Genomic DNA, 26,851 nt, shown 5'->3' with positions numbered 1-26,851 from the left:
AATAGTGATCCTATCAGTGAGGCAAAAACTGAAACTGTCTGTGGTGTCCTTAGGTAGAAAAACAATTTCCTGGGTGGTTACCCCATAGCTTGGCATCTAGAGAAAGCATATAGCCGTATGCACGGCCAAAGAAACAGTCTGGTTAGTGGACCACTGCGGCTGGGCGCTCGGACTCTGATCCAATGGGGTGACGGAAGGCCACTGGGACTAACTCTGAACTCTTCTTCCCTCCTTGTAACACTACTCCTGGTTCACAGCTAAGAACAAAGATAGTTCAACTGACCCAACTTAGGCCATATGCTTGAGGGCTGCCAAAAATAAGGAAAGGTATCAGGCTTTTTGGACTGCAATCCATAGACTCACAAATGCTTTCAATTTTCCAGACAAGAGGAGGGGTTTGTGATGCTAAGCAGGAAAAAAAAAAGACAAAACAACAAAAAACCCTTTATAGTTATCTACTACCGGGCCTATAGAACTAGTAGTCTCTGATCATATAACCATTTCAGCAGACCCTTCATGTAATCATGACAATGTGTCTCATCTAACAATGATAGTTATGTACTGAGTATTTCAGATCATAAAACATTTGCTCTTCAAAAACTCTCCAAGCAATTTTTATTGCACATTTTTACAAGTTTTTGAAAATTTGATTTATGTAGGTTAATATTTCAAATGCAATACATTATAGTTCATAAATTTTATTTCCATGTATCACATTAAGAAAAACAAGATACAGTGTACCAATACTGAAAATAGCAACTGGAACTGTTTCTGTGATATCTCAATTAAATTCTCAGGGAACTTCCCTGGTTTAAAAAGATGAGAACAACAGACATGAAGGACTTGAAGCCAAAGCTGCCTTCATGTTATGTGACCAAATATCTTCATTCACAGTCATTGTCTCCCACGTCAAAGAGGTATGACATGTAAATTTTACTTTCCTCAGATTCTTCCATCTGCAGCCTTTCCCCTTCTCCTTAAGAATTATCTAGAATAGAATCTGACAAATCTGGGGAAAATCTAGTAGTTCATCATTCACATGTCTTTACTGGCTGCTTACATGACAACTCATTTCCATCATCATGTACGTTAAATATTTATCTGAGTTTAAAACTTATTTCAATTTGTGGGTTTTCTACTTTTAGTTCTAGTTGCCTGTGAGCAGTGAAAAGATTCTAAAGGGCAAGGTGGGTACAGTCAACCTTAGAACTCCTCCGCCCATGGGATTTTCCAGGCAAGAGTACTGGAGTGGGGTGCCACTGCCTTCTCTGTATTAAGCAGACACAAAGCCTTAAAAGAAAGCCTGAGAAAGGGGTCGGATTTCAAGAGTCATTTGGAAATGAGACCCTTGAGGGACTTCCTCTCCTGCCCACAATGCATCTGGATCCTCCCAGCATCTGGATCCATAGAGCCTCCAAGAATGCTGGCAACTGTGTCTCTTCCAACTAGTCCACTCAACTATCCGAGATAAGATTTCTGATGATTTAAGTAAGTCCTTCCCACCACACTGCTTTCTCTTTTCTAATCATGACAGGCATGACAGGACCTGTTCTTTGGTCTCCTCAAGTTTAGCTCAATCTCTGCAGCCTCTCTCTTTTCAACCCCATTGGTATTTTTTCTGGCACATTTAGCTTTTGTTCAGTTCATGGTCAGCTTACTCTGTGCAAGTAATCATGACAGATGCTAAGGTATTAGTTGGTATTAAAACTTTCTGGTATTTGGTAATATATTTAAGGATTATTTTTACTTCTGGTCTTCTGGTTTCTGATAAAAGAGTTATTAGAGCATGACGACACTTACTATATATTCATTTGGCACTTGCCATACTGCTTTGTATTTTAGTTTTAATTAAGTATGCATTTCTTCATTGTATCCACCATGGCAGTTAGAATCAAATCCTTACATTTAGAAGGTACTTGAATAACTTGGTTAATAAATGAATGTATAAGCAGCTGATAGAAATCAGAAGTTATCTCCATTCACTGCATGAAAACAGTATGAAGAAAGAATTAGAGATGAAATAAACATTCTGAGTTTATTCCCTTAATTAAACCTAAAGCCACTACCCCTGTCTATTGCAAAGTAGGAAAGGGACACATAACAAACAGAAATAATTTCCATTCCTTCTCTATAGTGGTACTTTGTGGAGTATAGATGGAAGACATGAGTCAGGAGCATTAATTTTAATGTGTTGGTACAAGGTTGTTACTTTTGGCATGTGTTGTGCTTGGGTATATATAAAGGGCCTGTAATGAACTTCAGCTATCCCATCTTCCTTTTTATTGTAATATATCCATACCAACAAAATGATGAAGTCACTGGAGTGGGTTTTTATCAGAGATATGCCCCAAAGCACTTAGGTGGCAACAAAAAAATAATTTCTTCTTCCTAGGCCTGAGATTCCTCATCTACAAACTTTGTAGAGTGAATGAGATGACCTCTAAGTTTCTATGATTCATGTATACACACCAATTTACACATCATAATGGAGGCAGATACTAAGGCTATACTTCCCCACCCCATGAGACTAGGCTTGGTCATGTGTCTTGCTTAAAGCAAAAGGTCATGCATCTTATCTTCTAAGAGCCATTTCTTTCTTCTACCATAAGAACAGCAATGTCCCCCAAAACGGTCATTGCCTCATCTTAGGTTCTGGGTAGAGCAGACTCACGGCCCATCAAAGCTGACATTTAACCAAATGAGAAATATATCTTTGTTGTAATTACAGCATAAACTAATAAAAGTTAATTAGATACAAGCATTTGTTTAACTGGATGTCAGTTCATGGTTACACATGAAAACACAAAAATTCAAATTCAATTTAATAGAAGACTAATAATATAAATTATGACATAATGGCATTCGAAAGGAACTTTTATACACACACACACACACACATAGTATTTGTAGTAAAAGAAGTTGACGAACGATGAATTTTCCTCGTGATTTCTGGCTTGAGTCCCTGCATGGCTATTCCAAGTAAGAATCAACATTTTTTAAAAACTGTTCTTCATCACTCAGATATTCCAAGATAATATTTCCACCACTGTACAAAGGACAATCCTCCTTAGCAATCCACGTTTCCAAAATATGATCCAAGGGTAATGCCTCTCCTGAGACACTGTGACATAACCTCAATTTCTGTTAAGACAGAAATACATCATATGCAGTAAATAAACATGCTTTATAGAGTATTCTACAACTTCCAGGGAAAGTTACACCCTGTTGTTACCTTAGCTGTTAGTCTGTTGTTGTCATTTTTAAGGCTGGCTAAAGAAGCTGCGAAGTCTGTGGCCTTTCCGACGCTCCACCCTCGACAGAAGAACATAGCTTTCCTCTTCTCTTTGCTCCCCTTAGGTAAGAAAACCTGAAAGTAAATTCTTTCCGTCTGTAAAGATAAAAAGTTAAAATACAGGTTATACACATGAGGTAGACATCTGGTTTTGTCTGGTGACATCTCTTCCTTGCTTCTCCTGGCCAGAGAAGGCTTATCCTCTGATGACACACCTTTGAGTGGGAAGACAATCATAGAGCCCAGCATCCATCTAAATGCATGGGCAGAGGACCCAAGTCCCTAGTGAAAGGTTGTTGTTGAATCATGTGAAGACACCGGGATTCTTGGCCCCCGGAGTAGAAGATTTCAATCCGGGGCCAGCGATGAGGCTTGACTGCTCAGAGCTTTTGTGTAATAAAGTTTTATTAAAGTATAAAGGAGATAGAGAAAGCTTCTGACATAGGCATCAGAAGGGGGCAGAAAGAGTACCCACTTGCTAGTGTTAGCAATGAAGTCTTATACTCTCCAATGAATCCAAAGAATGTCTGGAGGTTGTAAAGACCTCACCAGACCTACTCCCATAATTTACATATTAAGATAACAGAATTAGCCAGAAGGTTTAATCCAGAGACTGTCCTCAGGCAGGATACATCCTTGCAAAGACCAGGTCTACTCCCGTAATTTACATTTTAAGATAACAGAATTAGCCAGAAGGTTTAATCCAGAGACTGTCCTCAGGCAGGATACATTATTGTTATATAATCCTAAGGAATGTAAAGAAGGAAAAAAAACATTTGTTCTTTCTTCCTCCTTGAGAATTCCAGACCCCTCTCTCCTTGGGGACCCCTAGACTCCTTATCAACCTGCCTAGGAAATGACTCTCTCACTAGTCTGGATGATCTGTGCAAAAATAGGCATGTGACCTAAATTAGGCTAATCATTTCCTGGGATTTTGCATTCAAAACCTGGGGGTAGGGAGGAGCAACATTTTTTTCAGAGGGTTTTTTTTTTTTAAGTCTTGCTAAATTACATCCAAAAGTTTCTACAGTTATCCCCCATGCCTCTCAGCCACTCCTGAACCAATGTAGAAAAGTTTTTTCAGAGGAAAAACAGTGAGTCTAACAGAAAGAGAGAAGTTAAGAAAACAGATGGCGTCTCTCAACAGCATTTGAGTCCTGGACTTCAGTCATCCCGTGAGACCAGATTAATGCATTACTTCTCATTATACAAGAGAAGATATGGCTAGTGAGTTTCAGTCACGTTTCTGTCTCTTACAACTGAAAAATTCCTGATACATATACATTTCTGTTCACCTGAAAGACCTTGTTGGGAAGCATAGTACAAAACAGCCGAATTAGGAGAAAGTCCTTGGGAAAATGGCAAAGGGCCAGAAGCACCCCGGCTTTGTGTACTGCGGACAGAAAAACATCTCCTGCCTTTGGTTATGTTCAGCGCCAAGATTTAATAATAAATAGGGATGTTACTTGAGAAAACGGGTTGTAGGATAAGCACATGAGTCACTTAGAGTGCGCTGTCCTTGAAATGTTTTTGCCGATTATGTGTTAACCCTGTATGCACTCTGCTGGCCGTATACTTTAAGCTCTTTGTTCCTGCTTATATAAAAAGGCTTGACGGCAGAAATAAACTTGTCAGTCCTTGCAAGAGACTGTCCGAGTGTCATTCTTTCAGGTTCGTCGCTTCCAAGTTCCGGGGAGAAAATCCCCAACAGACCTCACTACATACTTAGATAGCAGGGCCTTTGAGAAAAAAAATATCATGTATGAAATGAGTTGCCAGTCCAGGTTCGATGCACGATACTGGATGCTTGGGGCTGGTGCACTGGGACGACCCAGAGGGATAGAATGGGGAGGGAGGAGGAAGGAGGGTTCAGGATGGGGAACACATGTATACCTGTGGCGGATTCATTTTGATATTTGGCAAATCTAATACAGTTATGTTAAGTTTAAAAATAAAATAAAAAAAAAAAATTAAAAAAAAAAAAAAGAAACTTTAAAAATCAGAAAAGTACCACATCAACAAAAGAGAAAGACTCAGAAATTCAGAGATGGTTCCTCTAGTATTCTATACCCTATATGCTTCCTTTATACTGCATTTTCTTGCAAAATTACAAATGTAAGAAACAAGAATAGAAGCAAGGGTATTTAGCTTCTGAGCTACTCTTTTTTCCTAAAATCACTTTTAAAAAGTGCTGGCTTTATAGACCAATTCCTGCTACAATAAATATTTTGGCATAACTGGAAGGTCTCTCAGTTATAGGGAAAGATCACAATTATTTTAAGAAATACTAGATTCAACACAATTTCCATCTCAGCACTAAGAAATTTAGATTTGTTAAAAGACCAGTGGAATGTGTTATTACATATAACAGGCAAAGAAGAAATAATGGGAAATTCAAGCTTTGGGACAACTCTGTAACCTCACAGTTCTTGCTCCAGAAACATGGCAATAAAAGCATACACATGAAAAGAGAAATTTTAAAAGATATACCCTCACCTAAAAGTAAAAAAATAACTATGTCTGAGTATCCAAAATGAAACAGAAATGCAGAGTGACAGCAGGAGGGCTGAGCCACAGGCCCCAGGGCCCAGAAGAGGCGGGTTAAGGAGAAAAAGCAAGGCCACAGGGCGAGGGGCCCCTGCCTCTGGCTGACTGCCTGGAGGCAGAGGCCTGTTTGGGATGGGGACCCCAGCAGAGGAGGCTGAGGAAGTCACTGCTGCAGGCCGACTTAGGCTGCTGCTCACAAAGCTGCCATTCAGGGAGGCACAACAGCGCAGATACAACCTCCTGAGAGGGAACAAAGCCAAAGCCTTCTAGCTCAGTAGTGGATCTGCAGTAGGCTGAAAATCTGTGCAGAGCAGAAGCAAAAACTGTCAGTCTCAGACTTGGGTTTGGAACAGAGGGCGTGGGTAGGTGGGCCTGTGGAAGAAAAGGCAAGACTCAGGGAGAGGTGAGTGAGACAGTTAGGAGAGACACAGAAACTCTTCCTCAACACAAACATGCAGAAGCTAGAAGCTGAAACTTCCAAACACATCAGAGCTTAGCTTATTATGGGTAGGAGAAACTAAACTTGAAAAAGACATTTTAAAGAGTTGTTTAGGATATCTGTGGGTCCTCAGTCACTTAGTCGTGTCTCTTTGTGACCCCACGGACTGTAGCCTTCTGGGCTCCTCTGTCCATGGGATCTTCCAGGCAAGAATATTGGAGTGGGTTGTCATTTCTTCCTCCAGGGAAGCTTCCTGACCCAGGGATCGAACTGGCATTTCTTGTGTCCCCTGAATTGGCAAACAGATTCTTTCACCACTGAGCTACCTGGGAAGCCCCTATTTAGGATGAACAATGAGAAAAATTAAAGAATAATATTCATAAAAACAGAACAAACAGTTATAAAACCAAAACAGGCAGAAATGAACCATGAAAAGCTATGAAGAACCAATTAGAAATTTAAAAAAACTTAAAAATACAGTTTCTGAAATAAACTTAAACAATAAATTTCTATAATATTCAATAAAAAGGTTTAATTAATTGAAAGATGGATTTGAGGCAGTCATCTAGAAGGCAACACAAACAGACATAAAGGTAGAAATTATAAATCCCCAAAACATGTCCAATAAGAATTTCAGAAAAGAAGAGAAGGAAGCAATGTTCAGAAAGAAAACAACAATAATTTTCTAAGGGTAAGGGATCAACAGCTAAAATGTACCTCAAGGGTCAAGCTGCATCATTGAAACAAATCATACCTAGAAACCTTGCACTGAAACTGCAAATATCATAGACAAAAATCTTAAGTTACAAAAAAGGTATAGATTACCCATAGAGCAACAAGAGCAAGATCCACAGCACATACTTCCCAAACAATAAACAAAAGAGGCCAGTGAACAGTCTATTAGAAGAGCTGAGAGGCAAATGGACAATCCAGCTCAAGTGAGGGAAAATAAGCACAGTTTCAGACAAAAAAGACTGAGTTTACCACAATGACCCTTGACGAATGAACTACTAAAGAATGTGCTTGAGCCAAATTAAAAGTGAGTCTTAAGAAAAAAAGAAACTCAAAAAATATACTGCAAATTTAAACAGCAACTGATTTAAAAACAATCATGTGTAAACAAAGTCAATGAGATGGGAGATACTCAACTGCAGAAAACATGTCAAATTCTTGGTCTTATTCAAGAGGATACAATCTCAAGTAACTTTAGGTTTTGAGAGAAGAATTGGTATTTAATCATTAAAATTTTAAATACAAGCACATGCCTCTTATCACCATTATTACAAAACATTATATTGGAGATTATATATAACATAGTACAAGAAAATGAACTAATTATTGAAAGGTGAAAACTAAAGCTGTTTGTCAATGGGATGTAATTGTATACCTAGGAAATCAAAGGCAAAAACAAAACAACTTATAAAATAAATAAAAGAACTTGATGATTCGATGCTGTGACTGAATACAATGAATATACAGAAATCAAGACCTTTTTTCCTCCTATGTGAACAGTAAGTTCTGGAAACAGGTACAGGGAAATATTTTGTTCACCAAAGAAAGAAAATCTGTAAGATAATTAGAGATGTTTTTATGTGTGCTCAGTGGCTTCAGTCATGTTCGACTCTCTGTGACCCTATGGACAGCAACCCACCAGGCTCCTCTGCCCATGCAAGGAGCCTCTCCTCTCCAGGCAAGAATACTGGAGAGGGTTGCCCCTCCTCCAGGGGATCTTCCAAACTCACACTTCCTGCATTGCAGGCAGATTCAACAAGGAATAAGACTAAGATGAAGAAAAACATATAAAATGTTACAGATGGCAATAAAATATCTAAATAAAAGAGAAGACATAAAGTTCGTAGACAGGAAGATAATGTTATAAAAATGTCATTTCTCTCAAAATTAATATATATCATGTAAAGCAAAATCAGAGAAACCCTCAGGAATGATCCTCAGTAATAGACGCTGCTGGGAAATTGAGTTTACTTTACCTAACTTTGCAGAAATCACCTAATAATACGAAGGAGGTCTTGTACCAATTACTTACACCTGGTGGGTAGGGAGGGAGCCAGAATCCCCAGCACAAAGAGGAGGAAGCCAACAAGGTAAGAAATCCTCCTGAGAAGGCAGTCAGGCTTCTGTAGGCACTGTTATTCACAGCCTACATCCTTGTGGGAAACAGTGACAGATAAAAGAAACTACATTCTACGATCAAGCTGTGTTCTTTTTTGCTTTTCATAATGATTTCTCTCCGTTTCTCCATTTTGGCTTTTAAAGAGCCTACATCCTTCAGCAGTATTTGCTGGAGTCTGTCACTGACAACCTTGTCCCATTATGACAATCATAGAGATCCCAAGATGGATTTAAAAAAAAAAAGTGTATATAATAATCGTAAGGTTCATATGGATGAATAAACCAAAAGAAAAAAAAGAAGTGCTAAGACAAAATATGGGAAAATATGGATGGGATTTACATGGTCATATGTTAGAACATTCTATAAAGTTATTACATGAAGTCAACTTGGTATTAACATACAAGTAAAAAACAGATAAGGGATTAGAATAGGAAATCCAAAAACAAACCTAGTAAAAAATAAATCTTGAATTTAACATGAAGGTGATATTTGGTATTTCAATTTACTAGGACAAAAATGATTTATTTAATAATTAGTGGGCAAAGGAGCTAAACAACTGGAAGAAAATATCCTTAGCTCATAGAATATGTTAAAATCAAATTCCAGACCAATTAAAGACAGATGAACACAAAAAATTAAAACCCTAAGAAAACCAAACCAGAAATGAAAGAAAAGACAGACCCTAGAAAAATTTAGAACACTGATATGTCAATAAGGTACATAAGTAAAATCAAGATTATTTGATAGATTTTGAAAAAAAGTTTCCAAAGCAGACTGATTATAGGTAAAGGATCAATATCTATTCTATTCCAATATCCACAGTTGACCAAGCAAAATAAAAGTGAAATAAAAATAACAATGTAAAAGAAAAATGATCACAAGATATGCACGGGCAGTTCAGGGAAGAGCATTCATATATGGCCAATGAACATAATAAGATACTTAAACAGAACAATACTCTGGCTACTGAATGCAAGGACCCAAAGAGCCGACTTATTGGAAAAGACCCTGATGCGGGGAAAGATTGAGGGCAGGAGGAGAAGGGGGCAACAGAGGATGAGATGGTTGGATGTCATCACTGCTCAATGGACATGAGTTTGAGCAAGCTCCAGGAGACAGTGAAGGACGGGGAAGCCTGGTGTGCGGCTGTCCATGTGGTCACAAAGAGTTGGACTCGATTTAGTGACTGAACAACAACAACAAACTCAACAATGGTCAAGGAAACCCACAGTATACAACAATTAGAAGATATCTTTTCACAGCCATTAGACTGAACACATCTAAAAAGATTATCTAAACGGTTACTGGACACCACGGGAGGGGCGAGGTGTGCTCATGAGCGACCACAAGAGGCAGTGTACCAAACAGGGCAGATGGCAGGTTCTGACCAGGCAAGTGATCCTAACACTTCAGATTATTCATCTGTAAAATGAGGATAATGATATATCACGGGATAGTCATGAGTATTAAGGGAGGTAAAAAACCCAGAGCCACAAGACAATGCTTGGCATGATACAGTCAGTCAATAAAAGTTCACTATCCTAATTACTGATGGTAAAAATGTAAATTGTTGCAACTTCTTTGTAAAGCAGCTTGACAACATCTATAAGGATTTAAAATCGACATACCCTTGGACTCGGCAAACATACTCCAGGGAATCTATCTCACAGACAAAAGAAATCAGAAATAGGAAACTAGTCACCCAAATGGGAAACGAAGTGAATGTTCATTAACAGGAAAAAGGCAACGAAACTCAGGATACCTTGGATTATCCATCTTTCAAAGAAAATGATTTAAAACCATACTATTTCCCTTGGAGGAACTGCTGTTAGAAACTTATAGAGGAATATACAGAGCTGAAAGAACATATTATCTATCTGAAAACTGCTTTATTTTCATTTCTAGGCTTTATCACTATCTGAAAATTGTAGTATACATTAAATAACCATCTCCTCCTACTAGAATATAAACTCTATATGGCAGGGACTTTAACAATTTACTGTCATATCCCCAGGGCCTGATTTATAGCAGGTATTCAAAAAAAGTGTTGACTAAATGAATATGATGCCCTTTTTATGAAATAATGATCCTAAAGCACTCTTTATATCTTTGCATACATATACCAGTAGATACTTTGCTTTATGTAAAATATATATACATATATAAATATATACATGGGTGTGGATATATATAAATAACTTATGTCAGTACATACATGTATACACACACACAAATCTTAACGATGCAGGGGGAAAAGTTCTATGTACAGACCTGCACGCTCTGTGGTAAAGTGTTAAGTGTGCTAAGAACATGGTTTCTGAGCCAGTCCACCTGATTCCAGTTCGCAATTTTCACTTACTAGCTGTGTTACTACCAAGTTACTTAACATTTTTGTGCCTCAATTATCTCATCTATTAGGCAGAGATAATAGTATATATTTCACAAGCCTGCTGCGAGGATTAAATGTGTTAGAAGAGGGCCTGGAACAAAGTAAGTGCTACAGAAATTTCTGCTACTATGTTTTAAGTCATAAAAGAACTGGACACTCTAGAGCAGGCCTCTCAGTTATGTCACTGCTGACACCTCGTGCTGGACAGTGCTTTCCTGCGGGTGCTGTCCCGTGCCAAGAGCACCCCTGGCCTCTGCCTCCTGTGCCAGTAGCGTCCCCGTGCGCAGGGGTGACAACCAAAACTGTCTGCAGACACTGTCAGGCCTCCCCGAGGGGCACAACCACCCTCACTTGACAACCATTGCTTTAGTGGGATGAACGTGGACACAGGAGGGTGTGTTTGGCTTTTTCCCCGATATAGCTTTTTAAATTACCCTTGTTAAAAGTATGTAGTATTTCTATAACTGAAAAATAAGGAAGGCTTCGAAAAAGAAACATTAAAAAAATTATTAAAAGAAGTTTATAATCAATGGTTTCTAGACCAGCAGAATAAAAGAGAATATAGAAAATTCAATCAATACAAAAGATGACTGGAAGGAAATAAATAACAACAGCAAAAGGACAATCAGCAAAAAAACGTAAGACAGAAGAAATATATTTAGATGCTGTGATCATAGTAAATATAAATGGGTTCAACTCACCTATAAAAGACAGATATTATCAGATTGGATTAAAAAAACAAAGTCCAGCTACATACAGCTTACAAGAAACACTCTAAAAATAAAACAACACAGAAAGTTGAATACAAAGGAATACACACATAGTAGTAAATATTCACCAAAAGAAACGTAGTGAAACATCATAATTCAAAATAGATTTAAGGCAAAAAATTCATACTGAGGACATAATGATGAAAAAACTACATGTACTTGATAATATAGAACTCAGCAAAACTATTAAGAATTATAGGGGAAAAACTGACAAAACCACAGCTACAGTGAGAGATTTTATTTAATACCATCTGTTTCAGAACCTGATAGATCAGGCTGACCAAAAGTTAGTGAGCGCACACACACATATACACGTGGACAAACAGAATGATTGCACATTAAAAAACGAACACGACAAAATGTAAGTGATTGGAACATCTGGGTAACCAGTATGAAAACATTCTTTGTACTATTCCAGAATTTTTCTGCGTTTGAAATTGTATTAAAATAAAGTTGCATGCATGTGTGCTAAGTCACTTCAGTCATGTCCAACTCTTTGTGACCTCATAGACTGCAGCCCGCCAGGCTCCTCTGTCCATGGAATTTCCCAGGCAAGAATACTGGAAGGGGTTGCCATGCCCTCCTCCAGGGGATCTTCCTGACCCGGGGACTGAACCCACATCTCTTGTGTCTCCTACAGTGGCAGGCGGAGTCTCTACCACTAGTGCCACACGGGAAACCCAAAATAAAGTTACCTCCCCTAGGAAAAACACCTAAATAAGTAGGTTGAAAAAGTAAGCTCACCATTCAATGTGAGAAGTTAGAAAAACAACATCAGAGACAATCTGAGCAAAGCAAAAAAAGGAAATAATAATATAAAAACAAAATCAGTAAAGCAGAAAGCAAAGAAACGATAGAGAAGTCAATAAAACCAAAACATGACTCTTTGAAAAAACTAAAATGCAAATTAAAGAAGTAAACACAAACCCCTAGCAAGACTGTTCAAAGGGAAATCAAAGTACAAGTGAAAAATATGAAGAAGGACTAATGAAAGACACAACAGAGATGTGGGAACGTAACAATAAGCTGAAAAATCTGTATTAAACAGAAATTTTTAAGAAAAATGTTATTTACCAACATATATTTCAGAAGACATAGATTATCCAAATAAACCAAGGAACTATTTAACAGATTAATTAGTATTCAAAACTCTCCCCCTACAAAAGGCAACAAATCTGAAGGTTGTAACAACCATTACCAAACCTTCAAGAACAATATGCCTCTATTTCAAAGAAGAGAAGAGGAAAGCTACTCAACTAGTTTTTTTTGTTACTAATGTCAGGACAAAATAGTAAATAATATATGAGTGAATCAGTTTAGCAGTACATTTCAGAAGAATTATATACCAGAGTCAAGTGGATTATCTGAGAATATGTGGGTGATTCACAACAGAAGATGATCAATGTAATTCATTACATTAATAAGGGAAAAAAACTATATAATCATCTTACTGCTGCTGCTGCTGCTGCTAAGTCGCTTCAGTGGTGTCCGTGAGACCCCATAGACGGCAGCCCACCAGGCTCCCCCGTCCCTGGGATTCTCCAGGCAAGAACACTGGAGTGGGTTGCCATTTCCTTCTCCAATGCATGAAAGTGAAAAGTGAAAGTGAAGTCGCTCAGTCGTGTCTGACTCTTAGCGACCCCATGGACTGCAGCCCACCAGGCTCCTCCACCCATGGGATTTTCCAGGCAAGAGTACTGGAGTGGGGTGCCACTGCCTTCTCCAGATAATCATCTTACTAGATGGAGGAAAAAAATTATAGCAATATTTAATACCCATTCCTGATACAAATTCCTAGAAAACTAGGAATAGAAAAATACTGTTAACCCAAGGAAGGCTACTATCAAAAATCCACAGCAAATATAATATTTAGTGATGAAACTTTAGAATTATTTGCACTGAAGTCAGAAACAAGACAGGAAAAAAAAATAAATAAATAAATAAAAAATTAAAAAAAAGAAAGAAACAAGGCGGAGAGCCTGCTGTCACTTCCGTGGTCTGACCCTGTGGCGGGGGCTCAGCCAACGCAGTGACACAAGAGTAGTAAGGAGGAGCAAGAGTGACGGAGAAGGAAATTTGAAAACAAAAACCACACAAAATTACCATTTGCAGAAGATGTGACTACACTGAAAACCAGACAGGAAATCTACAAAATATGGGAACCATCAGAGTTTATTTGCTAGATAGAAAGACATTATACAACAACCACCAATAACCAAATTAGGAAAATGTTAATTTAAAAAAATTACCATTTATAATGGCAGCAAAAGTTATGAAGAGCCAAATAAACTTAAGACATCTAAATGTGTATGGTAGGCATTATAGAATGTTATTTAAAGACATAAAGACCTAAATAGAGTTGGGATAGACTATGGAGATGAATAGGAGGAATGAAATTTTAAAGATGTCCACTGTCTCTTACTTAAAATTTAGCACAATTTCTATCAAAATCAGCATTTCACAGAACAGGACGAAGTGATCCTAAAATTTTTACAAAAGAATAAATGGCCAAGAATAGACACAGTTGGAAGCCAAGAATGAGGAGGACAGCCTTCTCCTACTTACTACTGTAAAAGCTACTACGATTAACACAGTACAATATTGATGCCGAGAGTCAGGCCAAAGGAGCACAACTGAGATGCCCAGATGAGTCCCACATTCACAGAACAAGCTGGCGTGTAGCAGGAGCAACATTACAAGGATGAACGCTTCACTTTCTTACGTTATGACAAGTAGCCCATTGGTTGAGAGGGGGAGGAATAAATCTCTTCCTCTACTTACTTACAATTAAGTTCCAGATGGAATAAAAAGCTAAACAAAAAAATGCAATAAAACTTTTAAAGGAAAATGTAAGTAAAAAACTCATTTTAAGAATTACAATCCTAAAGAAATAATTAATAGATTTGAGTGCATTAAAATTTAAAAAGTCTGTATCACTAAAGAGATCAAAAACAAAGTAAACACAAGCTATAGACTGAGAGAAGATATGTGCAACGTATTTAATCAAGAAAAGATCAGAACTTAGAATATACACCCTTATCAGTTCAGTTAGTCGCTCAGTTGTGTCCGACTCTTTGCGACCCCATGAACTGCAGCACGCCAGGCCTCCCTGTCCATCACTAACTCCCGGGGTTCACTCAGACTCATGTCCATCGAGTCGGTGATACTATCGAGCCATCTCATCCTCTGTCGTCCCCTTCTCCTCCTGCTCCCAATCCCTCCCAGCATCAGAGTCTTTTCCAATGAGTCAACTCTTCGCATGAGGTGGCCAAAGTACTGGAGTTTCAGCTTTAGCATCATTCCTTCCAAAGAAATCCCAGGGCTGATCTCCTTCAGAATGGACTGGTTGGATCTCCTTGCAGTCCAAGGGACTCTCAAGAGTCTTCTCCAACACCACAGTTCAAAAGCATCAATTCTTTGGTGCTCAGCTTTCTTCACAGTCCAACTCTCACATCCATACATGACCACAGGAAAACCATAGCCTTGACTAGACGGACTTTTGTTGGCAAAGTAATGTCTCTGCTTTTGAATATGCTATCTAGGTTGGTCATAACTTTTCTTCCAAGGAGTAAGCGTCTTTTAATTTCATGGCTGCAGTCACCATCTACAGTGATTTTGGAGCCCCCAAAAATAAAGTCTAACACTGTTTCCACTGTTTTCCCATGTATTTCCCATGAAGTGATGGGACCGGATGCCATGATCTTCATTTTCTGAATGTTGAGCTTTAAGCCAACTTTTTCACTCTCCACTTTCACTTTCACCAAGAGGCTTTTGAGTTCCTCTTCACTTTCTGCCATAAGGGTGGTGTCATCTGCATATCTGAGGTTATTGATATTTCTCCCGGCAATCTTGATTCCAGCTTGTGCTTCTTCCAGTCCAGTGTTTCTCATGATGTACTCTGCATATAAGTTAAATAAGCAGGGTGACAATATACAGCCTTGACATACTCCTTTTCCTATTTGGAACCAGTCTGTTGTTCCATGTCCAGTTCTAACTGTTGCTTCCTGACCTGCATATTGGTTTCTCAAGAAGCAGGTCAGGTGGTCTGGTATTCCCATCTCTTGAAGAATTTTCCACAGTTTATTGTGATCCACACAAAGGCTTTGGCATAGTCAATAAAGCAGAAATAGATGTTTTTCTGGAACTCTCTTGCTTTTTCCATGATCCAGCGGATGTTGGCAATTTGATCTCTCGTTCCTCTGCCTTTTCTAAAACCAGCTTGAACATCAGGAAGTTCACGGTTCACATATTGCTGAAGCCTGGCTTGGAGAATTTTGAGCATTACTTTACTAGCATGTGAGATGAGTGCAATTGTGCAGTAGTTTGAGCATTCTTTGACATTGCCTTTCTTTGGGACTGGAATGAAAACTGACCTTTTCCAGTCCTGTGGTCACTGCTGACTTTTCCAAATTTGCTGGCATACTGAGTGCGGCACTTTCACAGCATCATCTTTCAGGATTTGAAATAGCTCAACTGGAATTCCATCACCTCCACTAGCTTTGTTCATAGTGATGCTTTCTAAGGCCCACTTGACTTCACATTCCAGGATGTCTGGCTCTAGATGAGTGATCACAGCATCGTGATTATCTTGGTCTTGAAGATCTTTTTTGTACAGTTCTTCTGTGTATTCTTGCCACCTCTTCTTAATATCTTCTGCTTCTGTTAGGTCCATACCATTTCTGTCCTTTATTGAGCCCATCTTTGCGTGAAATGTTCCCTTGGTATCTCTAATTTTCTTGAAGAGATCTCTAGTCTTTTCCATTCTGTTGTTTTCCTCTATTTCTTTGCACTGATCGCTGAAGAAGGCTTTCTTATCTCTTCTTGCTCTTCTTTGGAACTCTGCATTCTCTTCTTTTCACAGCTATTTGTAAGGCCTCCCCAGACAGCCATTTTGATTATTTGCATTTCCTTTGCATGGGGATGGTCTTGATCCCTGTCTCCTGTACAATGTCACGAACCTCAGTCCACAGTTCATCAGATCTAGTCCCTTAAATCTATTTCTCACTTCCACTGTATAATCATAAGGGATTTGATTTAATCAAGAAAAGATCAGAACTTAGAATATACAGACCCTTATAGACCTTTTTAAAAGTTCCAAACAACCCAGCAGAAGATACGCAATTCACAGGAGAAAGTCAAAAGCCAATAAACATATGCAAAGGAGCTGAACCGCACTCATCACAGGGAAATTCAACTTTAAACCTCAGTGATGTGTCATTTCAATCTGTCAGACTGGTAATAATGAATAATACCCAACACTGTCAGGAAACTCAGACACTGCAAGAAGGAGATAAATTAGTACAATTACTGACAATAAAAAACTGACAATATCTAATAAAGCCAAAGATGAGCAAACCCCATTCTCCAGTTTTCTATTTCTAGGTATGTTCCCTGGAATATCATTTTTCAAGTTGATGGTCTCAATCCTTCAGGGGCTATAAAGTCAACAGTCTTTAAATATCAGAGTAGATACACATCCTCATGAGGCTAGATCTTACTTACTAAAACTGTGTTAAGGTATGTATGTAGGTACATATGTACTGGATAGTTATAGAAAATGTAGTTGATAATACGGAGCTTGAAAGAAACTGCCTTAGAGAAATGTTCCCATGTATACACAGGGTGTTCATTGTTGAACAGTTTATAACAGCAAACAGCTTGGAAAAGGAATCTGAATCGTGTTCACTAAGAGAATAGATAAACTGGTACATACGTACTACAGAAAAATGTGAGCTACCAAAATGAATGAAAGAGACTAAACATATCAGCACGGATATATGTTTAAAAACATGATACCAAGGGTAAAAGAAAAAGGTTGAATGATACACATGGCTTACAGCCATTTCTACAATGCAAAAAAAAACTTGCAAGACTATTATTTATGCAGGCTTATACCTTCTAATATCAAAAATGATACACATCGAGTTCAGGTTTAGCTGTTACTCATGAAAGGGAAGACTACAAAGGGGGCTCCAATCGTATCTGGAACTTTTTTGTTTCCTAAATATCTAAAACCAACCTGTGGCAATGATTTGTCTCCAGCAGCATGCATCTTTAATTTCATCAGTGCTACCTTTGCAGCTGTTTCACTATTTTTTGCACCTTTCCGTCGTTTACTTGTTGTCTCTCCTGTCTTGGAATCTAAGAAGCAAGCATAAGGATATAAGCAAATAGGAACTTGCACATTTTCCAAAGTTTTATTAACTGTGGCCTTGAAACATATATGAATTACATATACTAGAGTCGGACACGACTGAAGCGACTTAGCAGCAGCAGCAGCAGCAGCAGAGATATATGGAGACCACATTCATTTTGTAGATATTTACAAGAACAATGGAAAAATAGCACTGAGTGGACGTGAGCTGCACATTAAAAAACTTAAGTTACATGTGCTTCTTTCCAACTTAAATCTATTTAATCCAAAGCAATCACTAACACTTGTACAGAGAAGTGTTACAGAAGATTTTTTACTTAATTAATAGAATTTAAATTATTATGGCATCACTGACTCGATGGACATGAGTCTGAGTGAACTATGGGAGTTGGTGATGGACAGGGAGGCCTGGCGTGCTGTGATTCATGGGGTTGCAAAGAGTCGGACACGACTGAGCAACTGATCTGATTTGATTATCCTTAATATAAAATGAAAATTCAGTTGAGTATGTTGGCAGTGACACTGGTCAACATCACAAATATATTCTTTCCTCATATGTCAGATTATCAGCAGCATTCAGAGGACAGCTGACTCGGCTTAAACTTTAGTCTTTTTATTTAAAAGGGATCTTTTTCTTTCATTTTCTTAGATTTTTTCTAATAGTTTTACATTTTATTTTTTCATTTAATTTTTACTTATTTATTTTTTGGCTGTGCTGGGTTTTCACTGTAGCACGCGGGCTTTCTCTAGTTGTGTTGAGAGAGGGCTCCTCTCTAGTTGCGGTGTTTAGGCTTCTCTTCAGGAACACAGACTCTAGGGCACACAGGCTTGGCTGCCCCACAGCATGTGGGATATTCTCGCGTCAGGGATTAAACCCGTGTCCCCTGCATTGGCAGGAGGATTCTTAACCACTGGACCACCAGGAAGTCCTAACTTTAGTCTTTGGAGAACGTAAACCACTACTTTAGCTTCATGAATGTAACTTCTAGCCAAGATGGTTAACCAGCTGATACAAGTGGTCCAGCAAAAGAGAACATCTACCGGATATTTCCATGGAATTTCCAAATTTCCACTGGCTAGGTAAGACTTGTGAAAAATACTGTCACAAGAATGTCCTCAAAATCTACAGCAAGTTATAACCATCAGGGCTGCTAACAGCACCTTCCATAACCGGCAAGCTGACAGAAGCAGGGCTCTGAACTCAAGAGTATACGGCAGTAAGTCAACAACAAACACACTTTCCAGATACTTGCCAATAATGTCTTTAACGAGTTTCTGAGTGGCAGCCATACGAGGCTTAGGGACTTCCAGGTTTTCACATTCGTGATCTGACTGGTGACGGTGTCTGCGAGCGACAGGAGAGGGACAGTAGTTCATGTGCTTGCATGTGACTTTAACAGACACAGTTTGAACGGTCTTAGTGGTCACCTCAGGCAAAAGCTCTTCTCACAGGAAGGACACATAATGGGCACAAGCCCTCTCTCAGCACAGTCCCTGAAGGAGCATGGGTGAGATGTACCGGTGTCTGACTTCAGTCTCTCGTTGATTACAGTCACCTGAAAAGGTGGAAGGGGGGTATGGCATCATATTTCACATTAAACGCAAATCAACAAATCTATTCTCGATATCCAGAGCATTTTTGCTTCAACTTGTAAAAGCAACCCACACAATCTTGCACAGATTAGAACAACTGTGTGCAGAACGATTACTATGCTGACTGCCCCACATTTTCAAATTTTCCCTACTGTGGCGTGTTTATCTTCTAAGTCAGGTTAAAACGACTACTCTGTCCTCCTTCACGATTTTAGTCTTCTACTTTGTAACGTACTACACAGCAATGGCCCAATAATAGCTCAGTTGGTGAAGAGTCCACCTGCAATGCAGGAGACCCTAGTTTGATTCCTGGGTCAGGAAGATCTGCTGGAGAAGGGACAGGCTATTCACTCCAGTATTCTGGCCTGGAGAATTCCATGGATTGTATATAGTCTGTGGGGTTGCAAAGAGTTGGACACAACTGAGTGACTTTCACAGACTGGGAAATCAGCCCATCACTCCTCACATGAAAAGTCATATCCACTTTCCACACTGATTTTAGAGGCTTAAATATATGTAAAAGAACACTTAAAATTGTATTTTTCCATGATACACAGAGTTAAAAACAGTTTCCACAAAGATATAATATTCTTTGTGTGTATGCTCAGTTGGTTCCTATCTTTGCAACCTCATGGACCGGGGATCGCCAGGCTCCTGTCCATTCGATTTCCCAGGCAAGATTACTGCAGTAAGTTGCCATTTTCTTTTTCCAGAGAATCCTCCTGACCCGGGGGTAGAGCCCACGCCTCTTACGCCTGCTGCACTGGAGGGTTACTGGAGGGTTACTCTTGCGCCTCCTGCACATGACCCGGGGGTAGAGCCCACGCCTCTTACGCCTCCTGCACTGGCGGCAGGCTCTTTACCACTAGTGCCACCTGCTGCATTACCAGCAAATATTACACCAGAGGAAAGAGACTTTATGAAATTAAGAAAAAAAAATCCAGGTCACTTAGGCTATTGTGAGTACTAAGTAACCAGGTTTCTAGAGTTAAATGAACTCAGCTGACTCTTGGACAACTCAGGAGTTAGGATACAAACTCCCCACAGTGTTAAAAATCCAAGTATGTCTTCACAGCTAGCTTTCCATAGCTGCAGTTCTGCATATGCAGGTTCATCGCTTTGTGCAGCACATATTTAGTGAAAAAAAAAAAAGATCCACGTGTAAGGGGACACACACAGTTCAAACCTGTGTCATTCAAGGGTCAATGGTAATTGCTTGAAATCCATGACCAAAGGGTATCCTCTATAAAAATATAGTTACATCTCATTGGAAGTAATTTCTTAACCATTTTTCCAAATTCATTTCAATGGTCTAAAGGTAGAAGATTTTTATTTCACTATTTAATTAATAAGATCTAACTGAGAGACATTCTATGAGACATTCACAGAAAGCAAATTATATCACAAGAAAAAAGAAAGCACAGAGATTTATAAGCTACGTGAGAAATAATGTTTACTATATGACTCTGAGTATTTCTCTCCAGTTAATCCTGAGTAATACCAGTATGTTAATTAATTTTTATTTCCCTCAAATCACCAAAACTTCAGAAGGCCAGATTTTGACTGAAGCTCATTTAATCTTAATTTTTATAATTGAGAGAACAGATGTAAAAATCCTTGGTAAAGTGTTTGGTAAATGGTGGGAAGGAATAAATATCAACTGCAAAATGGCAGGCAAATGCTTCTTTCCAAATGGAGTGAATTCAGTTTAACTTCCAGCCGACCTCTGACCCAAAGGAGGTGGAGCAACTTCTCTGATTACAAATTCAGGAAAATTAATTAGGCTCAGCTTTCTCTTTATTTCCTAAGAGGCCTAACCTGGTGCAGCACTGCTGTGACAGGTGGCAAATCCACCTAATTCTGGATTTTCTTTGAAGATCTTTTTGGCTCTACATTAAGCTTCATCATTCAACTTATTCTTTACATGTCATAAAGATGGTATTTTGGCTTTTATCTAACAGCTCTTTTTAATCTTTGACGTGGTCAGAATTAGGGTAGGGATTTTGCTGGACTGCAGGTTTGCTCCTGATGATCTAAGGCTGATGGAGTCAGCACAGTTTATTACCACAAAATCCTAACCCCGGGCACCGGTGAAAATGAGCACAACAGTGAAGCGAACTGGAGGGAGCACATGAGGATGTTAATTCCATTACATATTTAGAAATACAGAGCCTGAAGCTAAAAGCGGGCTACCTCCACAGAACGGTAGTATAAAGGAATGAGAATTATAAGAATAAAAATTTATAAATACCAAGTAGGCAAGTTTATTTTTAAAACAAATTGGGAAAAATATAAAGTAACAGTCTCTTATAAATCAGTTTAGTATGCCAAATTTTAATCAGAATCAAGACTTCCCCAGCAAAACAGTGGACAGGAGTTCGCCTGCCAATGCAGGGGACGTGTGTTCAATCCTTGGTCCAGAAACACCCCACAGACCGTGGAGCAAATGGAGCCCATGCGCCACAGCTACCGGAGCCTGTGCCTTCTGGGGCCTGGGAGTCACCGCCACTGAAGCCCACGAGCCCGAATCTGAACACAGCACCCACTGCACCTGGTGCCTAGAGCCCACGCCCTGCAACCAGAGAGGAGTCCCTGCTCTCTGCAATTACAGAAGGCCTGTGAGCAGCAAGGAAGACACAGCACAACCAAAGTAAACAGATAAATAGAATCTAATTCTGAAATACAAACACGTTTGTAGGAGATATTAACATACCTCAGGACAGCTATGGGACTCTCTGCTCCTGTGTTCAAGGCTTAAATAACAACAAAAAAGTGTTTATTTAAATGTAATCAAATAACGTACTTAAAGATAACTGCAGAAATTTGAGATATTTTAATGGTTAAATCCTTAAGATTAATTACACTCACACCACATTAACAACTCTGCATACAAGAATTAGCTGAAAAGACAAACAAAAGACAGAGTGCCTATAGTCTCATAAGTTTTAAAACCCAACTACTGTTCCACTTCAATGTGAGTGCAAATAATTCACCTCAATTACCTTTTTACTTTGAGTGTTCTAAGGTATGTGAAAACACAGAGGCTCTTTTGATTCCTTTTATTTCTCAAAAATAACCAATAATAATATGTCAAAGCAGTATTCTAGTTCTGAATGACTTAAACATATGTACTATATTTATTTACTTCTAATAAGTCTTTCTGAACTATTGTCTGAAAAGAATTTATTTTCAGTGCTCTATTAAATACATTAAATGCCCGATACTTGAGAGTTTAATTGAAAATACATTTTCCAAAATTCTTGTTTGTTCCCAGGTTTTACATTGCATGTAATATATATGCAAAGGCCATATAGTACCCAATTTAAGAAATATATAGGTTGGACTCTTTTCATTGTACTAATAAAAATAAAAACTAATAATCATAATTGGATTTTAAAAGCCATATTCTTTATATTCTGGATATATTCTCTCCTTGTGATTAATACACAGAACTTTTACATAAAACTCACACACGTAACTCTAGAAAGTTTAAAGACTAGCCACATATATGCATAAGTAATCAGAGCCTATGACTAATCTGTTTTTCCCTCAAGTGATTATTCTAGTGAATATCAGATATCAATGGCTAAAGTACAAACTATTTAAATCATTCTGCTTTTTAGAAATAAATCTCATATCAACACTAAAATTACTCCTAAATCCTGCATAAAAACTTAACTTACCAAAATACTCCTGAACATCCATCACATACGAATGGAAGAAAATCTAAAATAAAAGGAAAATGTTATATGTTCTGGTCAGTAACTGATTTTGACTCAGGTTTCTTAAGTAAAAAGGAGTCAGGCACTGAACTGTGGCTACAGAGCTTTCCTTTTGAACAGAATCCTAGTGCAGCGAGCGGTGCTGCAGCAAAAGCCAACACAACCTCAAGTGCTCTGAATAACCAGATTATCAGGAGAGAAATGTTACTTGCAGTAACAGACTAAATCAGAAAAAAAGAAGTTCTGTGAGTGTTTTTCCCATATTTACCAGATGTTGCTTCTGAGGAACATATATCACAGAAATCCTGCATTTGAAGTGACAATCTTGGATTTCAATTTTGATTGCACTGCTTACTAATCTAGCAATGCTAGGCAAGTTACTTAACAGTAGAGCTCTGGGTTATATATATATATATATATACACACACACTAGATATATATATGGATATAGATACAGTATATGGTATTGTATATGTACACAAAATCAAAAATATATTGTTAGGTAATATAGATAAAAATAGGATATAAGTACATTGCACCTGTGTGGATATGTATACGTGTGTGTATGTATATCTATTGTGTGTACATACCTGTGTTATATGCCACACTTACTTCATAGGGTAATTGTAAAAACTAAATGAGATATGTAAAAGATAATAGTAAGATAAGAACTGTAATTAACAAGAATAATTACAACAATTCACTTGTTTTGAATAGACTCAAACTCTGAGAAAAATCCTGGGGTGACTAGGTAGAGACATGTTCAAAGACATTCCAGAAATTAAATAGATGGATTGATAGTGAAAAATTTAGTCCTGCATTGTTTCTTTCCTTGCTGTTAAGGAACAACTAAGTTAGGACTAAGCAACAATTAAGTCAGGAAATGAATTTTTGGAAAGCACACGAAAGTATCTGTTTTTAGACGTGGCAACTGACCACAAATCACTGAATATAATCATCCATTCTCTAATCTGTTTTCAATGTACCTCATAGTAAATTACAGAACACAGACAAGTGAGGCTGGATGTATCTAATCACACTGCCTTTACAAAACGAAAACAGAAAGTACTGCACTCACGAGAAAGCCACTATTACTCCAAAAGATCTCGTCCTACAGGGTATCTTAACCCATAAGAAAAAAGAGGTCCTGCTGTAACCCAGGGCTTCCCTGTTGGTGCTAGTGGTAAAGAGCCTGCCTGCTAATGCAGGAGATGTAATAGACACAGGTTCAATCCCTGGGTCAGGAAGATCTCCTAGAGGAGGGCATGGCAACCCACTCCAGTATTCTTGCCTGGAGAAACCCATGGACCGAGGCTGGAGGCTATAGCCCATAAGGTCACAAAGAATCAGACATGAAAGAAGTGACTTAACACACATGCACAGTAACCCAAAGGGACCCGTGGCTACTTGCTGCTTGTGGGACAAGAGGACTCTAATGTAGTTCTTCCCTCACCTGAGAAGTGAGCTTAATGCATTGTCACTATTGTCCTGAAAGCATGATATTGTAAGCATCTGTTCCATACCAGGTATGTAGATATACATTTGTCAAAGAGAAGAAAACTGAAATATACATTACTCTGCAAAACTCGTACGTCTCTTTAAAACGGGGAAAATGTGCATGATTGCTACTTTTAGAGACTTTGGTGACCAACTAAGTATTAGATGGAAGCTAAGAGGACCCAGGTGTAAGAGTTAAGGTAACTTCCTAACACTTGACACCATGCTTCTATTCATCCGGAAGCTAAATGAAATCTAGTACATTCACTGCTAAGTCATTTCAGTCGTGTCCAACTCTGTGGGACCCCATAGACAGCAGCCCACCAGGCTCCCCTGTCCCTGGGATTCGCCAGGCAAGAACAATGGAATGGGTTGCCATTTCCTTCTCCAAAGCATGAAAGTGAAAAGTGAAAGTGAAGTCGCTCAGTCGTGTCCGACTCTTAGTGGACCCCAAGGACTGCAGCCTTCCAGGCTCCTCCGTCCATGGGATTTGCCAGGCAAGAGTACTGGAGTGGGGTGCCATTGCCTTCTCCGAGTACACTCACAATATCCTCTAAACCTTAACTGCTCTCCACTAGAGACTGCGAGAAATCCAAACTCCAAAAGAGCCAGACCCTGGCCTCATTTCAGTGCATACATTTTAAGAGACACCTGAAGTTGGAAGGGAAGATGAGCTATGTCACAGATGGTAGATATCATGGACTTGATAATCAGGTATACCAGAATTACATCACTTATGGTCAAAACCCAATAGGCTAAGCTTCCCTATGAGAGTCTGCAAAGAAACATCGGTCCTTGCCTACTGAATGGCAGAGGATCACAGCCAGTGGTGAAAGCTACAATCAGAGTCCTGTAAGTAACAAGAACCTGGTAGGGATTGAGCCCTTTAGCCCATCGTCCACAACAGGTCATCACTGATCAACTGGAGCACCCCCACTAATTCTGGGCTAACCCCCAGAGCCCTTCTCAATAGTGACAGGGTACCTGCTACCAACGACTGAAGCTGCAATGGGAGAGAAAACTTGATTGGCCCCGAGATGTGTAACAGCACGAGCCAGATGTGATAGCACCCATTTGGAGTGCAAGCCGGGTACCAGAGACAGACGGCGTTGTGTGTGGCTCTCGGCTTCAGGACTTGCCTGCTGCACATTCCTAAGGCCTGTGCCACACGCCCACTGGCCGTGAGCTTGGACTCCGTGTGTCACAAGGCCTCTCAGTTCAGCAGAGACAGAACATCACCTGACTAAAGCTCTAAAACGCAGCGAACTACCCTGAGAGCTTTTCTGTGGAAATGGCCATGTCTTGGACCCTTACGTGGGCCAGAAGCAAGGCAGGTGCTCAGTAAACGTCTACTGAGTCAGATACAGTCAGAGCCGAAGAAGACAGCTGAGAGCGCACAGACACGCTCCCAAGGCAATGCTTGCGGCCTTTTCACTGGAAGTCCGTCCCCTGAGCAGCCAGCAAAAACGAGGCTCAAAGCTGACCCAGCCCAGTCCTTCCCTGACAGACAACGGAAGGGCTGTGGACGACCCAGATCGCCGCGGCGGGACGGGGCACCTTCCCGGTTTCCACACCGAAACGCGCTCCCTCCCGGGCTCGTCAGACAGCAGCGGGCGCGCGCGGCTCCTCGGCGAGGCGGCCTTGGAAACCGGAGCGGGCGCTGCCGGGTATGCTTCCAGGAGTCGCGCAGGCCCCTCAGGGGGACAAGCCGCTCCCAGGCCCCAGGGCCGCCAGAAAGGCTCCGACCCGGCCAACTGCAGGGCCTGCGGGACACGCCCTGCCCCTTCTCAGCCTCCGCCCCACGCCGCGGCCCTCACGCCCCGCCGCCCCGGAGGCAGAGCGCGGCCCAGACCCCCGAGGCCGAGGCTGGGGCGCCGCATCACCTAGCCGCCTGCAGCGTTCCACCTGGCAGTGCCGCCCGACGTCCAGCTCCGCCATCTCCGCGCGCGCGAGGGGCAAGGCGAGGGGAGGGGCGGCGGGGCGAGGGGCGGGGCGCGGGGCGGGGCGGTGCGCGGCGCCCGCTGGGAACAGGCGGGGAGGGGGCGGGGCATGAAGGTGGGGGCGGGAGGAGGGGGAGGGACGGGGGCGGGCTGGTGCAGAGGGGGCGGGGCGAGGGGAGGGGCGGCGGGGCGAGGGGCGGGGCGAAGGGGCGGGGCGGTGCGCGGCGCCCGCTGGGAACAGGCGGGGAGGGGGCGGGGCATGAAGGTGGGGGCGGGAGGAGGGGGAGGGACGGGGGCGGGCTGGTGCAGAGGGGGCGGGGCGAGGCGGCGCGCGGCGCCCTCTGGGAACGGGCGGGGTGGGGCGGGGCCTGCACGTA

The 26,851-nt window shown here is 40.3% G+C and overlaps 1 protein-coding gene across 1 annotated transcript; it reads right to left on the bottom strand.

Annotated features, from left to right (window-relative positions):
* Positions 1-598: 598 nt before the first annotated feature.
* On the bottom strand, positions 599-26,518 carry ZFAND1 (zinc finger AN1-type containing 1). The gene is made up of 8 exons (XM_055546760.1): positions 26,418-26,518; positions 22,999-23,041; positions 22,029-22,068; positions 19,151-19,278; positions 18,976-19,067; positions 17,588-17,709; positions 3,233-3,388; positions 599-3,141 (listed from the first exon to the last, which is right to left on the bottom strand). Exons 1-8 carry the CDS (start codon positions 26,470-26,472, stop codon positions 2,971-2,973), a joined length of 807 nt encoding a protein of 268 aa, XP_055402735.1. The 5' UTR covers positions 26,473-26,518; the 3' UTR covers positions 599-2,970.
* Positions 26,519-26,851: the final 333 nt, after the last annotated feature.

The sequence above is a fragment of the Bubalus kerabau genome, chromosome 14 (genome assembly GCF_029407905.1).
Source record: "Bubalus kerabau isolate K-KA32 ecotype Philippines breed swamp buffalo chromosome 14, PCC_UOA_SB_1v2, whole genome shotgun sequence".
Taxonomy (NCBI): domain Eukaryota; kingdom Metazoa; phylum Chordata; class Mammalia; order Artiodactyla; family Bovidae; genus Bubalus; species Bubalus kerabau.
The sequence above is the reverse complement of the archived record's forward strand: the minus strand, read 5'-3'. Positions and strand labels throughout refer to the sequence as shown.